At 54.9% G+C, this 16,113-nt stretch overlaps 1 protein-coding gene across 3 annotated transcripts in view; it reads left to right on the forward strand.

Moving 5' to 3' along the window:
* Positions 1–16,107, forward strand: part of COL28A1 (collagen type XXVIII alpha 1 chain) — an 86,899-nt gene extending 70,792 nt beyond the window's left edge. For 2 of the 3 annotated variants that reach the window (XM_027871979.1, XM_027871981.1), the window contains 9 exons: positions 50–118; positions 683–763; positions 852–887; positions 1,979–2,015; positions 2,854–3,408; positions 6,352–6,509; positions 12,414–12,618; positions 14,865–15,039; positions 15,618–16,107. In XM_027871979.1, coding sequence (XP_027727780.1) covers positions 50–118; positions 683–763; positions 852–887; positions 1,979–2,015; positions 2,854–3,408; positions 6,352–6,509; positions 12,414–12,618; positions 14,865–15,037 — 1,314 coding nt within the window. In that variant the 3' untranslated portion in view covers positions 15,038–15,039; positions 15,618–16,107. Of the gene's footprint in view, positions 1–49; positions 119–682; positions 764–851; positions 888–1,978; positions 2,016–2,853; positions 3,409–6,351; positions 6,510–12,413; positions 12,619–14,864; positions 15,040–15,617 lie in introns of those variants that run through there. The other variant, XM_027871982.1, reaches the window with a different exon arrangement.
* The last annotated feature ends 6 nt before the right edge of the window (positions 16,108–16,113 follow it).

Raw genomic sequence — 16,113 nt, forward strand, 5'->3', positions numbered from 1 at the left:
GCCTCTTCAGAGAATGGGGAGAAAACTTGTTCTTGCTGTGTGCTTGCAGGGGGAGCAGGGCCCCCAAGGCCCTCAGGGGCAGAAGGGCACCATGGGCCTTGGCCTGCCTGGCCAAAAGGTAAGTGTCGGTCACTGGATCCGTAGCTTCTTTTCCTGATCTTTTTTCTTTGCATTTTAGAAAAACTCCCAGGCCTGATCTGGAGATGCCTCCCTGCCAAAGCTCCTTCCAAACTCCATCCTGCCTGTTAGAACCTGGGAAAGAGGGGAGTGGGAGGAGGGAGGGGGGAGACAGAGACAGAGACAGAGACAGAGAGGGATGGCGGGGAGGGAGAGGCAGACACAGAGACAGAGAGACAGAAGCAGACGGAGAGAGGGAGACAGAGACGGAGAGAGGCCCTCATCCCTGTCTGGGCAGGACCATAAGATCAGCTCTCCTGCCCACAGGCTGGGCCCTGGGCCAGGGCATCTCAGAGACACTATCTGATCCATGGGGCCGGTGCCCCAGCTCCCGTGTCTATGAATCGTCCTGGAAGCCATGGTGGTGTGGTGTTGCCTTGGGCACATGAAGGAGGCCCTCGGGCCGAGAGGCCGCCCACTGGGACTCCGGCTTTAGAGTTGCTCTTACCAGGGTTAGCATGTCCCAGTTCTGCTATGACTGTTGTGTCTCTGCTGTGTTGATCAGGGTGAGCCCGGCAGCCAAGGGGACGCAGGGAAGAAAGGAGACAAAGGCGAGATCGGCGAGCCCGGAGCCCCAGGAAGACAGGCAAGCTAGTTTGGGTGGCCTCTTGGGCCTGTTCCTTAGTAAAAAGTGTGCAGTGTGTGCTCACGGTCACTCTCTTCCTGCTCCCCAGGGCCTGCCAGGACCCAAAGGGGACCTTGGACTGACTGTGAGTATCTGCGCTCATTCCCACGGCGGGGTGGCTGCCTTGCGTTACAAAGCCGTGGGCTAGCTGTTATGCCACACCCCTCCCCCCAAGCTTATCACAAATGGCCTATGGGTCCTAACACTTTTCTGGAGGCGCTGGGAGTTTGGTGTAAATGTGGAAAGGAAGCCCAAATCTTGCGCCTCTGAGAAGTGCCGTGGAGGGCAGCTCAGATCATAACTAGGGTGGAGAGACTGGGCCTTGTCTCCAGGTGCTGACAGTGACCCGGTGCTGAGAGCGCTTGAAGGCCTTCAGTCACCTAGGAAACCCCGATTAGCAATTATCCTTGGGTGAAATAATCAGCTACCAAACTAGGCTTCTGGTTCCCAGCACCCCAAACTGTGGCTGTACCCCAGGTGCATTCTCCCTGCCCCGCCCTGCCTGGCTGACCCCTCTCCGCCAGCAGCTATGATCTGTCTCTAAGGGGGGTCTGACCCTGTTATCCCTGAAGAGCAGCCTCCTGGTTCCAGGCATGACTGGGGCCCAGCGCTCTGGCTGGAACAAGGCAGGGGACTGTTGTCCCACCTTCCAAGGAGCCCGTGGGGGTCAGGCATGGCTAAGCGGGGGGGCAAGTCTGACCTGGAGAATAGCACAGGGACTACAGCTTGATTGACAGCCACTCAAGTACGCCTCACCAGCCCCCCCCCCCCCAGCACACCAGGCCTGGGAACTGTGGAAGCCTGGGGAGGGCGGCAAGATCCCCAGAGACCATGGCCTCAGATGAATGGCATGAGGACAGCGCCGGGACTGATGGGCAGGGCTCTGATGGGCTCATGATGTGGTGAGATTGCCAGGGGACCCGTGTACACGCACACACAGCACACGTGCACATACGGACGTAACATGTGCGTGCTAGCAACACTGTACGTGTACAGCATGTGTGTGCATATAACACATGTGTGCATGCACACAACGCACTGTACACATAACACAAGTACATGCACACACGTGTGCACAGATGCTCAGGCCTGTATTAGAGGTGACTGATAGCTCCTGGCTGAGCTGTGTCTGTACATTTGGAACAAGTGATTGTTTTCTCTTTTCTTTCCTTCCAGAGAGAAGAAATTATCAAACTGATTATTGAAATATGTGGTAAGATTTGAAATGGGGAAGGAAATGATAACTTATTTTCAGATATTCACATAAGCAGCTGTTGGTGGAATAGAGCACTGGGCCTGGAGTCAGGAAGACCTGAGTTCAAATCCGGCCTCAGATAGTTACTAGCTGTGTCCCTGAGCAAGTCACTTAACCCTTGTCTGCTTCTGTTTCCTCCTCTGTAAAATGGGGATGATAATAACACCCAGGGTCCCAGGGTTGTTGTGAGGATCAGATCATAGGAGAGCTGTCGAAGGCTCAGCCCTTGTGCCTGGCACTTAGAACCTCATTTGAATAGTAGCTGTTAGTCTTGTTAACAAGAGTGTGGATAGATTCCTCCCTAGCCCACAAGACTGCCCTAGGGCTGGGCCCAGAGCCTGGGGCTCCCCTGGCAGAAAGTGGCTAGAGGCCCTGGGATTGAGCCCAGCTGAGCCCGCAGGGGTGCCACGCCCTGTAGTAGGGAATGTGTTGGGGGGTGGACAGGGAGCAGCCTGGGCCTTGCCCCTCATCCTTTGTTCCGGGTCCCACCCTCACTGTCCTGCCCTGCGGTCCTCTTTCACAGCCTCTCTGAGCTGCATCCTCAGGCTCGGTCAGCTGAGGTGGTGGGGGGGCTGGGCTCCCAGGGCTCAGGGCTGCACCATCGGGCAGCATCCAGCCCAGGGCCAGAGGCTCAGCTAGCCAGGGAACTCTGGGCTGCACCTTCCGGCAACGCCCAGAGCCAGAGGCTTGGCGGGCTGGGGGTGGGGGGCAGTTCTGGGCTCCCAGGGCCGGGGGTCCTGAGGGCTCTCTCTCCCAGCCACCCAGGAGACTCACGTGTACCATCCTCGTCTTGCAGGTTGTGGGGCCAAGTGCAGGGAGAGCCCCCTGGAGCTGGTGTTTGTAATTGACAGCTCTGAGAGTGTGGGGCCGGAGAACTTCCAGCTCGTCAAAGACTTTGTCAAGAAGCTCATTGACCGCGTGGCCATGGAGCACGCTAGTGCCCGCATGGGCCTCATCAACTACAGTCACAAGGTGGAGGTGGTGGCCGACCTCAGGCACTTCTCAGGCAAGGACCGCCTCTGGAGCACAGTGGATGCCATGCCGTACCTGGGCGAAGGCACCTACACGGCTTCTGCGCTGCACGCGGCCACCGCCATGTTCCAGTCTGCCAGGCCTTCGGTGAGGAAGGTGGCCTTGGTCATCACTGATGGGCAGGCCGACACCCGTGATGAGATGAACCTGGAGCAGGTGGTGAGGACGGCCAACGCCTCCAGTGTGGAGGTCTTTGTGGTTGGCGTGCTGAAGGAGAGTGACCCCAACTTTGAGGTCTTCCGTCTGGAAATGGACCTGATTGCCACAGACCCTGACAGTGAGCATGTCTACCGGATCGATGACTTCCTAACCCTCCCAGGTAAGGGGAGCCCAAGCCTGCACCCCATCTTCTCCCCACTGCCCCAGTCAGAGAGGCATGCCCATGGATCCCCAAGGAGTTCCCTGCCTAGGAGGGAGTTGGGAAAGCCAGGAGAGAGGCCTGGAAGCTCCTTAGGGACAGGCACTGCTTAGTTCTTGCCTTTGCAGCACCAGTACCCCGCATGGGGCCTGGTATACAGTAGGGGATTAATAAGTGCTTGTCATGTAACCATTTTCTAAAGACTCCCAGAGATGGGAAACTCATTACCTCCAAAGGCAGCCGATTCCACTTTGCCTTGAAAGGAGCTGATGTTATCACCTTGTACCTTCCCCCAGAGCTCCTAGCCCTGGCCTCTGGTGCCAAGCAGGACCAGGGCCCTCCTCCACCTGCACAAGGGCCACACCCAAGGCTGCCAGGCCTGAAGCCTTTCCCTGTCTTTGGCCATCTAGCTCAGGGGTGTGATTAAACTCTGTAGCTCCTGGTGCTGGCTGTACTCGGGGCCATGCCCTGAGCCAACCTGTCATCTGTGTGGGCACATTGGGAGGCACCTTGCTTTAGCTTAGCTTGGGCCATTGCCAGCCCCGGGAGCACTGACAGGGCCCCTCCTCATTCACCCCCGGGGCCTGTTGAGCCAACAGAGGAAACATGATGCCAGGGCCTCCCTGGAGCGGGCTGTGCCATGCCTGCCCAGCAGGGAGTGGACAGGACTTCCAAAGGACAAGGACCGTCTCACACTCTGGGCTCCAGAGACGAGCTGACAAACCCAGTGAGAGTCACAGGTGGTACTGAGGGGCAGACACTCAGCCAAGGTCACATAGCTAGTCTCCCCCTCAGGTTCAGGTCTCCTGACTTCCCATCACAGTACACAGCCTCCCTACACACCTGGGAGGGAGGGAGGGAGGAAGTAAGGAAGAGTCCCTGGGCACAAAAGACCACAAAACCCCGGTGAACTCTGGGGAAACAGCTGGACAAAGGTCCACGCCGGCCACTCACGTCAAACAAAGCGTGCCCTGCCCGGGCCCCTGAGCCAACCATGCCCATAGATGACAGGCTGAGCCGCCCACTCTGGGAGACCAAAGCCACACTTCCTAGCTACCTGCCCACCCTAGTATCAGACAGGAGGCTCTCACCTGGACGTCTGCCTGCAAGGTGAGGTCAGGTGAGCTGCCTTTGGGCCAGCGTCGGATGTCACCAACACCGCCCAGACTCTAAGAGGAGGGAACCAAGAAAAATTTACAGCCACAGTCCGTGGCCCGTGGCCTGGGGAAGGTCCTGGGAGAATGGACAGTCCTTGAGGCTGGGGCTGGAGGGAGCCTGAAAAGAAAGTTCCTCATGATTCTGGGGCCAGATTTGCTCCTAGCTGGGATGTAGCCTTGGCTAAGGAAGTGCTGTCTCCTCTCTGGGCACTGAAAGCCTTCTCAGAGTCTGGTCCTCACAACAACCCTGGGGCATTGATTATATCTCCATTTTCCAGCTGAAAAAATGGAGGCAAACAGGTGAAGTGACTTGTCCAGGGCCACACAGCCAGGAAGTATCAGAGTCTGGATTTGAACTCAGGCCTTCCCGACTCTGGGGCTGGCACTCCATCCACTGAGCTACCAGATGGCATAGGGGGCCACCTTGTCGGTTTAACATCAAGTGTTTTTTATTCAGGAATCCATGCAGCTGAGGCTGTTTTCAGCCCTATTCCTCACCCCACCAGTGATCCTGTTTGGGGTGTCTTCCCTCAGCAGGGGTCCAAGGCCTGAACCTTCTCCTTTCCCTGTGTCCCCCCATCCCTGCCACACACACGTCAAAGCCCCCTCGTGGCATCTGCTTCTCCTTGGAGCCCAGCGGTCATCAGTTTGTCCCAGCTTAAGCAATGCCCGGGGTTCCTCACCTTTTCTGTGCCGTGGGTCCCTTGGGCAGTCTGGTGACGCCTACAGACAACCCCTTCTCAAAATCCTTCTTTATTTAGTATTTTATTTTTCCCCATTACATGTAAAAAACCATTTTTAACATTCATTTTTAAAACTTTGAGCTTCAAATTCTCCCCCTTTCTCCCTCCCCACCCCCCTCATTGAGAAGGCAGATGATTTAATATAGGTTATACATGTGTAGTCATGCAAAACATTTCTATAACAGTCATGTTGTGAAAGAAAACACAGACTAAAAAAAAAAAAACTCAAGAAAAACAAAGAAAGTAAAAAAACAAAACAAAACGTGCTTCGATCTGTATCCAGACCCCATCAGTTCTGTCTCTGGGCGTGGATAGCATTTTTCATCATAAGTCCTTCAGGATTGTCTGGGACCATTGTATTGCTGAGAAGAGCCAAGTCATTCACGCGGATCATGGCACAATGCTACTGTTACTTTGTACACAGTACACGCCACTTTGTATCAGCGCATGCAAGTCTTTCCCGATTCCTGTGAGAGCATCCTGCTCGTCATTTCTTATAGTGCAATAGCTTTCCATCATAACCACGTATCACAGCTTGGGCAGCCATTCCCCGACTGATGCACATCCCCTCAGTTTCTAATTCTTTGCCCCCAGAAAAGAACTGCTATAAATGAAATTCCATTTGAAATGCATAGAATAAGCTACATTGGGTTGCAATGTGTTTTATTGAAATAGAGTGAGCAGAATATCTCATGTCCCTGAGGAAAAGTGTCCTGAAGATCTCATCCCAAACAAAGGCCAGAGCTGTGGGGGTCGTGGATGTCCAGGGCCCACAAGTGGGGGTGGGGAGCTAGACCCCTTGGCCACCAGGGCAGGCATTCCACACATCCTTCTGGGCCAAGGCAGTCTGCCACTTGGGAAGGAGGCCTTCTTGACCGGAGAGGTCATTGGGAGGACTTCCTCCCTCCCCCTTCATCCGTCTGAGGCACTCGGCCTAGAAGGAAGGTGGAAGGCACCGTCAGTGGGTCAGTCTCATGTCTCAAGTCTCCTGTTTCTCTTGGCAGCCCTGGAGGACAAGTTGCTCCAAAAAATCTGTGAGGACTTTAACTCTTACCTCGACCAAATTCTGGGCTCCTCGGTTCTTCATTCTGGATTTGGGACTAAGCTAAGAGGAACTGTGGCCACCCCCATGGAGCTGGAGGAGCAGGAGAGCAACGAGTTGGTAAGTCAGCACCTTCCCAGCCAGAAGGCGTGGAACCAGCCTTCCCGCCTAGCGGAGGACCAGACCCCAACCCTGCTGCCTCTTCCCTGTGTGATCCTGGGCAAGTCACTTCTTGGCCTCAGTTTCCCCCTCCGGGAGAAATGAATGGGCTGTGCTCCATGGCTTCTGGGGTGGTGCTGCTAAGTCTATGTAGATCGCAGGCGATGTGGTTTTCTAATCTCACCTTCTTCAGAGGCCAGCCCCTCTTCCCCACTTCCCCTCCAAAGTTATCTTCTATCCGTGTCTCCTCCAGGAAAACAGAAGCTCTTTGAAGGCAGGGACTGTGGATCTGCCTTTCATTGCATGCCTGGTGCTTAGCATAGTGCCTGCTTAGTTACTGACTGACTCTGTCTATACCTTAAAGCTGAGCTCTGCTGAGGTTATCCTGGGCGGACTGAGGAGTGCCTGCTGGCAGACCTTGAGATGCCAAATGATTGCAAGCATTTATTAAGCACAGACTCTGTGCCAGTCCCCATGATAGGTGCTGCCTATAGGAAGGCAAAGCGTGAGACAGCCCTGGCCGTCAGGGATCTTCCATTCTACCCAATGCACAAGTCAATAAAAGCTGGATCCCAGACAGCCGGTGCCACAGTACATCAGCTGCTTGGGGGGAGGTCCTGGCTCTGAGCTGCTCTGTCTGTGCTTGCTGTGAAAAGGGTGACAGCTGTCCATTTCCTCTGATTGTGTAAGTGGTGAATACATTAAATGAGGCAGGGGGTGTATTTAGGCAGGATCCCAGTCACACAGCAGCCCAGGGCTGGATACCCAAAGGGGATTCTTGCTCCCACACAGGCTGGCTGCCCCGGCCTCGGTGAGATGAGCTCACTGGCGTCATTCCCAAGCATCCTGACCCTCTCCCACCACACTTCCTCTCCACCTCTCATCTCCTGGGCCCTCTGGCTCCCAGACCTCTCCCATGGATGTCCGTCCATCCCCTGCCCCTCTCCCATCTGCCTGTCCTGTGTGAGGCCTTGGAATACAAGTGAACAAAATGTGCCTGCCCTCAGGAAGCTTATACACTACTAATAAATATGTGTTGCATCAGACTGGTTCCAATGGGAGCCTCCACGTGCACTGTAAGATGGTGAAAGCACAAGGCGGCTGCTCTCTCTGAGGGATCCTGGGCCACTTCTGTGTGGAACGACTTTGCTGGGGCGTCAGAGCAAGCCTGGTCCAGCGCCTCCTAGGGGGGCTCCCGAGGCCTCTGGCCAGGATCCTCACAAACTCTTTTCTTTCTGCTTTTATCTGTGGGAGCAAAAGCAAGCCCACCATCCAGGTAGTGGGGGTCCCAAGGACTGCCCCCTCCTCAGTGCTGCCTCCTGGTGTCCGTGGCCCCCAAAGACGAAGCAATCAGGGAGTCAGGGTTTGCAAGATGAGTTCCTGGAAAGGGAAGCGAGGGCCTCCAGGCTGTTATTTCTGGAACATCTGTACTTGTTTACTCCTGATGCGACAAGCAGGGACCTGATGGGGAGCGTGAGGGACCCTGGGGAAGAGGTGCTAACTCTGACCCTCGTCTCAGACCCTCTCCGTGCAGAGCAGCCCAGCTCAGGACTCTCTGACACACCTTAGTAAGTCCGTCCTTCAGAAGCCGGAGGAACCAGCAAGGGCCGTGTCCTCTTCCGGCCTGGGTTCTGACCAAAAGGGAGGACGCCATGACAGGGGTGCAAATGACAAGAACCTGGGGGCAGGGGAAAGAGTTTGGGAGCAAAGCTGGGAAGTGACTCACCTGTCCCAGGGGTTTGGGAAAACAGATTTCAGAGGGCTCCAGGAAAGGAAGGGCAGGATCTAAAATTCTCGTGGAGAAGGAGGTCGGCCAGAAGGAGCACCGAGGGAAAGGACTCTGATGAGCAGGAAGAAGGGGAGCTGTCCAGAAACTTCCAGTTCCTCCAGGACTGTCCTTGGCAAGGTCCACAGTGCCCGAGCTCTCAATACCCACCTCAATCCCCAGCTTGTCCCCACCTCTGCCTGCTTTGGGATCGCGGGCTTCTCCCCAGCAAGCCTCCTCTCAGGTGAGGGGGGCTGACAGCCCTCAAATGGCACCTCTGGTGGAGCCAAGTTTCTCAAGAGAACTTGCAAGTCTAAGCAAATTTCATATTAGAATGCAAGGGTTTGTTCCCTGAGGGGATTTTAGACATCAGTCAGACAGCCAGTCACTGGCATTCCTTAAGCACCTACTGTGTGCCAGGTGCTGGACTAAGTTTTAGGGACACAAAGAAAGGCAAAAACCAGTCCCTGCCCTCAAGGAGCTCATGGTCTAATGAGGAGACAACAGGCAAACACCTGTATACAGACAAGATCTGGAGAGGAGAAAGGGGGAAGAACCAGCAGAGAGAAGGCCACTGGGGGGCGCAGGTGGGCTCTCTGATCCCTTTGACAGAGCTTGGAGATCAACTCCCCTCCCCCCAAATTTGGGTGTAACTGTTGTTAGCTGCATTGCGCTAATGGAAAGTTTTCTTCAGATAATGAGGATTTTATTGTGATTATATATGTATCTACAACATACATGTGCGTCTGCATGTTCCCCTGTCCTCATGGGGATCTCAGGCAATCATGGGGCTTAGGATGGGGACATTTCTTGTCTTGGGGGCACTTGGGGAGGTGGCTGTCTGGGGCAAATGCCCCACTTTAGGAAAGAAAAGGATCCCAGGTCACTTGGCAAGGAAAGTGAACCAGCCATAACAGACAGATTTACCGGGTCCATCTGCCCATACAGACAGACGGGTGGGGTCACTTCCTGCATGAAGTCACTGGGGTCAGTGCACGAACACTGGGGGGGACAGTGGTATCAATCGCATGGAGCAGTTGTTCCCTGGAGAGGTGACCTTGGGGACTATTGATGGGTCTAGAACGGCCTGGGGGGCAGGACCTTCTCCTCCCCATCCCTTGTGGTCTGTCTCAGCCAGGGCTCCCCCTCCCATCAGGGATGATGGGTCAGAGTGGCCCAGGTCTGGGTGACCTCCCACCTCAAGCACAGAGGTGCTGCTGCCCTGGCCTGACCCCCAGTTGGGACTCAGGGCGCAGGGGGGAAGGGGCACACCATCTCTGTCCCCTTGGCAGCGGAGGGGGGAGGAATCCCTGCTCCTCTCCTTTCCCCCTTTAGCCATGGGGAAGGACTGACCAGCAGCACTGGCCAGCAAAGCGGTCTGGAGCTGGGCGTCCAGAGCCAGCTGGGTCCTGGGGCTGCTGCCAACCAGCTGTGGGGTGGACTTATGTCTTCTTATTGTAGAATCACAGTCCTTTAGCTCTGCAAGAGACCCTAGGATAAAGTAGAGCAACTTGGCCAAGATTCCTCAGCCCACTGGGGCAAAGCTGGGCCAAGCCCCAAGTCTCCTGAGACCTTGTCCTCTGCAGCAGGGCTCTGGACCTCTGGACCATAGCTGAATGGCTACGACTAGGGGGCCAGATGAAGAGCCTAAAAGCCATTGCAGAGTGAAGGCCGCCAGATGCGGGGTATGGGGACGGGCCGAGTGTCTCAAGGCTGAGCGTAGGGGTGCGGTCGGTCAGGGCAGACACCCCCTAGGATGAAAGGCATAGAGTCCCCTGGCAGTCTGCACACCCCGTCCCCACCCCTAGCCATAGCCATGGGCACATGAGGCCAGGTCTCGTCTGCATGGAATGTGTGCCCACATGTTCTGGGTAATGACATTTGGTGGGCGGATGGTGACACAGGCGTCCCTGGCTCTCTGGGCCTCTGCTTGCATTTCTGGGGTTTGTTCTTTTCAAAGTTCAGTTCATTGAGCTCCCTGTGTGCCCATATCGTCCTTTCAGATGATCCCTATTTGGAATCATCCTCTTTGTGTCTCGAGAAGGTCATTCTGGGGAGCTTCCCCCTGCCCAGACTTCCCTGGCAGGAATTGAGCGCTCGCCGCGCTCCACTTATGTTCCCTCGGAAGTGGATTTTTCCACAGTCTTGGGCTGCCTCTGCCCATGCCCAGCTTCCCTCTTCTCCTCTCTCACAAACTCCGCATGGCACAGGGGCTCCCTGGCAAGGATCCCATCGCTGCTTCTGGAGCTGCCGCCTCTTTCAAATTCATGCTGAGAATCAAATCCGGCAGAAGACGGCCACGGTCCCATCACGGCCACAGCCTGGAACCTCTGGGCTTGTGGAGGCTGTGTTTCCTCAGCTACTCTTACATTGCCTCCATCTGTCCCGGGGGTCTTTTGTGCGGTAGGTTGTGGCTACATCCTGCTCATCTCCACATGATTCTGGGCCCTGGATTTCTTGACATGAAGAGGTCTTCTTCACAAACATATGCTGCCCTCCCCTCTTCCCATGCACCTGTCCTATTTCTTTTATAAGGTGCAGGCTCCCAGGACCACGTGCCGACCATTTGCCTCATTCCCCGCCCCTCCCCGATCTGGGTGATACCTATAAGATCAAACAGGACTTTGGTGTTTTAGTATCTCTAGCTCACCCTGCCCATTACCTACACTTTGTGCGTTCCTGCCTAGAATTGCAAGTCCAAAGGCTTCATCACTGGCCCTTCCTTGAACTGTGTCTCTCGTGAGCACCTCCCTGCCTCTGATGGTCAGGTTAGACTCAGCGTGGAGGTGGAGGAAGGGGGAGCCCAGCAGGGTTGAGATTTTGAGCTCTTACTAAGCATTTCATCTGAAATTCTTTTTACTGATCCGTTCATCTCTACATCACTTTCCTTTACAAGTTCATCCCTATCCCTCCGCTCCCCAGAGACGTAGCCCTTGTGAAGAAGGACGAAAAGGAGAGAGGACAGCAGCAAGTGCACGATGAACCAGTGCGTCCACTGGGTCTGAGCGCACGCACCATTTTGCACACCGCCGTCTGTTCACAGAAGGGAGCACGATTGTCTTCCCGGTGCTGCCGACCTCCTTTTGCGTCTGTTCAGAGACCCCTTCCCAGGCTTGTCCTCGCTCGCGGGCCGTAGATGTCCCATCCTGTCTGCGGCCTGTGCTTGGCCCGGCCGGTCTCCCTTTGGTTGCTGGTCTTTGAGCATTTTCGCTTGTGACAACAGCAGCAGATGGTCACATAGACCCCTGTCGCACCCAATGCTCATTTTAAAGCGTTTTTGAAATGCTAACACTCTATTAAATCGGGCAGCTAGGTGGCTCAGTGGATAGCGCACAGGGCCCAGAGTACGAAAACCTGAGTTCAAATCTGGCCTCAGACAGTTATTAGCTATGTCACCCTGGGCAAGTCACTGGACCCTGTTTGCCTCAGTTTCCTGATCTGTAAAATGAGCTCAAGAAGGAAACGGCAAACTACTTCATTATCTTTGCCAAGAAAACCCCAAATGGGGCCACAAAGAGTCAGACACAACTAAAAATGACTTAACTACAACAACAACAAATTCTATTAGAAGTACACACTAAATTTTCTGGACCCTACCATTCATGGGGTTTTCTTGGCCAAGATAGGTTTGCCATTTCCTTCTCCAGTGGATTGAGGCAAACAGAGATTCAGTCACTTGCTCAGGGTCACAAAGTTAGTGTCTGAGGCTGGATTTGAACTCTGGTCTTCCTGACTCCAGGTCCAACACTCCATCTGTTGAGCTGCCTCTGATTAGAGACATACCAGCTCTCCTGCTGAAGCCACATCATGGAGCCAAGGACTTTCTTTCCTGGGTCTTCAGCAGCTCTGACTGTCGTGGGGAGGGGTGTGACAGCACTGGACAGTGGCTTCAGGGCTGGGCCGGAAGCAGAGCCAGTGGTCTAGGGAGTGCCGGTCTCTTGGGTCTAGGGCTCTGGGCTCTCTCACCCAGGGTTTGAGGGGAGATGATGGTCAAGGTGGTGGCGGTGGTCTGCAGGGAGAGGTACCAAGGACAGAGGCATTCAAGCATGTGAGAGCTCCCTGGAGTAAGGAGCATCAGGACTGACTCAGTTTTCCTGTAGCTCAGTCCTCCAGGAGCCCTGGACGAAGGACCCGGACCTTTCCCGTCCCTCAGGAGTGGAGTCCCCACTGTGACGACGCCAAGCAACGCGGCTGTGGATCCCAGACGGTCAATCGGCCCCTCGGATGGTGGCAGGACGCAGGAGGGGGACACCAGCACCCGTCAGCCCGTTTTTGTCACACCCACTGCCAAGACTGCACGTCGAGGTGAGGCGGGTGACTAGTCATGGGCTCCGCCCTTTCCTCATCTACAAAACAAGCAATGACGTCTAGACCCGCAAATGTTCTCAAGTGTCTCAGCCTGAACGGGACCGGGACGGGGAGCAGCGCATTCACCTCTCCTCTCTTAGTGGGATGAGCAGGCCGCCATCTTCTGGTTTCTGCGTGTATGGGCTGGGGCTTGGGTTGGGGCCAAGAGGTTAGGACACCTGGCGCCTGGTTCCCAGAACCCCAGAATCTCTCCGAAGCCACCTGGTCCAGGCCCGGTGTGAACAGCGTCGCCAACATAAGGGCATCCGGCCTCTCTTGGAAAACCCCAGGGAGGAGACCCCATCTAGCCCCTTGGGACAGCTCTCATTGTCAGCGAGATTGCCTTGGCCTCCAGGTGGGGGGAGTGAGAGCAATAGAGAAGGCGGTCCTGGGGTCTTTGAAGGACAGACACGGGGGCCGGCTCCACCCACGGCTGGCTCTCGGACCCTTGGGACGCCGCTCTGCTTCAGCGTCCTGTCTGTGGGATGATGCAGAACAGGGGCTCCCAGAGAACGGGGCTGGCAGGCCCCCTGCCCCATCCCGCGGGAAGGTCAGCACAATATCGTCATGACCATTGTCATGGCCATTGTTAGGGTGCGCTCTGAACCAGGTTCATTCCTGTCTCCCTCAGGAAGGAGCTGCCTCCTAGACAGTCCCACTGGGTCACCTTTGCAAACATTCCCCACCACTGTGGGGCATTTCTTGTCCCCATCCTCCTCCTCCTCTCAAAGCAGGGACTGAAGAGGCGTGAGGAGGACTTCCCCCTTCCTGGCTTTGCAGACGGAGGTTGGGGTGATCTGGGGTGGCTGGCCCCAGGCCTCAGACAGACATCTTAAACACAGTAATCTTCCTATGCACTTTTGGAGCATTAGAGTAGAATTGGAAATTTCCAAATGAAAACCTAGAAGGCCTATCAGGCCAAGACAGCTGTGGAAAGAGGAATACTTTTGTCGAAGAGAAAGAAGAGGGTTGGTAGATGGCAAGGCAGAGGGTGGAGAAGGTAAAAACTCCTGGAGTCCCTGTGCTACAAAAGTGAACCCTTAATTCTAACCCCATAAATAAACCACAGTGGGATGACAGCAGCCCGGACAAGACTGCTAATGTCCCACAGTTATGTGGACACCTCATTAGACCCTAACACATTTAGAAGCTGTCTTTGATAGATTTCCCTCTATAGAGTATTGACTCATAATATTGACTCCCATTTATATGAAAGGAAAAGCCCTCCCAAGTATAGAGACTCAGCAGAAGAAATCGGAACCAGGTGAGAAGGGGATGAGGGGCCTATTTCCTTGGGCCCTCCTGGAATTGTCCCAAAGATGCTTCCCCAGACATCCCACCCATTGTATTCAATTGCAGAAAACTGCCTCTATTGGACCCTATTTGAACCCTAACCCTCCCAGACTCTTAACTCTGACCCCAGCCAGATGATACAACGGATAGAGCGCTGGGCCTGCAATTAGGAAGACCTGAGTTCAAATGTGGCTTCAGATACTTACTGGCTGTATGGCCCTGGGCAAGTCACTTAATCTCTATCTGACTCCAATTCCTCAACTGTAAATGAAGGTAATAATAACACTGCCTCCCAGGAATGTTTTGGGGGTCAAATGAGGTAATAATGTAAAGTGCATAGCACAGTGCCTGACACACAGTAGGTGCTTAATAAACGCTTTTTTCCTGGACCCCAATTCCAAGATAATGCCTTGGCCCTTAGGAAGACCTTAATCAGTGTTTTCTCCAGTTCTATAATGATCTAAGGGCTTTCCTTATTCACCCTCTGTGAGGCAGAGCATGTAGATATTGTGATTAGTTGGCATTATTTATGGAGGTGGAAGATGAGCCATAGAGAAGTGGGGCAACTTACTCAGAATCACACAGCTAGCAGATAAACGCCGGGATCAGACTCAAACCCAGGTCACGCTCCACACCCTTTCAGCGTGAGCACACCCCACGCACTCACTCTGTGCTCATGTGTGCGGCAAGCCCTCGCCGCCTTTGCTAAGCTAACGAAGGGGCTGACCCACTTGGGGTCTAGCTCATGCTCTCCTGGTGCCCCATCCCTGTCTTCAGCCTTTTAAACCCCCTACTAAGAGCCAAGCCGCTTCCTCCAGCTCTTCCGAGAACCCAGACAATGACCTGCCTCTATCCCCTGGTCTATAGAGGAAACTCAAAGCTAACATGCCGCGTTTCGGGGGCCCCCCTAGATCCCCGGTGCCTGGAGGCCCTGAGACCCGGAGACTGTGGGGAGTATGTTGTCCGGTGGTATTATGATAAGGAGGTGGACGCGTGTGCCCGCTTCTGGTACAGTGGCTGCGGCGGCACCGGCAACCGGTTCAACAGTGAACAGGAATGTCGCAAAGCCTGTGTTCAAGGATGAAGGTGGGTACACCTGGCTCTCTGCCACTCTGCTCCAGCCTAAGAAACAGACAAGCCCAGCGGGGAGCCTGGAGCCCTTGGCCCACTCACGACCAGGATGGTCTTATCTTGGCCAAGAGGATTCTGGGCCCTGCCCATCCCTGACTCTTGTTTCTCTGGACCCCACCCGCCCCAGGCTGCCCAATCCCTGGAGACCCCAGGTGGGAGGCAGAAGGAAGCCCATGTTGTCTGGGTACTGGATGCCCAAAGTGCCACAGGGGCCACAGGGTGTTCTGGGAGTGGGACCTTCCCCCACTCTTCACCTCGACATTGAATTGAACTTCTACTGTGGACTCTCTCTGTATGTAGCTTCAGGGGCCCAGTCTCCAAAGCCCCAGACTCTTACCAGCTTGTGGGACCCTCTGCAAATCACTAACTTCTTCCTTCCTCAGTTTCCTCTAATGGAAAGTGGGGGTAATAATAGCCTCTACCTCCCCGGCTTGTTGTGAGATAATCTGAGATCCGAGGCATTGAGAGGCTTAGCCCAGGACCTGGCACGTGGTGGGCCCTTGGCAACCCTTCATCTCCTTTCCTCCTTCCAGCGCTCTCTGGCTTCTCAGGAGTGGTGAGGAAGCTCGTGGTGAGGACGTCTGGGAGACAGGCCATCCCCCACACCAGAGGACACTGCGTTCGTCTTCCTTCCTGCACGCCCGCCTGCTCGCTTCCCGATGTTACCTGCATGCTGAGTTGATGCGTGTCTTTCTTGGCACGCGGCTACGAGCTAAATGCACGTCTGTCTAACCTCCTGAATAGAGGGTCCTGGTCCCTCCTCCTCCCTCTCCCACCTCTCCCTCCAGCCTGGCGTTCTCTCTGCTTACAGAGCAGGGAGTACTAGCAGTCAGAATGTGGCCAAGCAGAGACAGTGGGCGGCCACCGATGGCTGTGGGGTCAAGGGTTTCATATTGAGAAGGTTCCCCTTGGTCAAAAAAGCCTAGCTCGGGACAGATTCTTTCTTATCTTGGCAGGAAAGAAGCCAAGCTCCGCGTGTGTGTGTGTGTGTGTGTGTGTGTGTGTGTGTGTGTGTGTGTGTGTGTGTGT

This window comes from Vombatus ursinus, unplaced genomic scaffold (assembly GCF_900497805.2).
Source record: "Vombatus ursinus unplaced genomic scaffold, bare-nosed wombat genome assembly UNPS02014799.1, whole genome shotgun sequence".
NCBI classification, from domain to species: Eukaryota; Metazoa; Chordata; class Mammalia; order Diprotodontia; family Vombatidae; genus Vombatus; species Vombatus ursinus.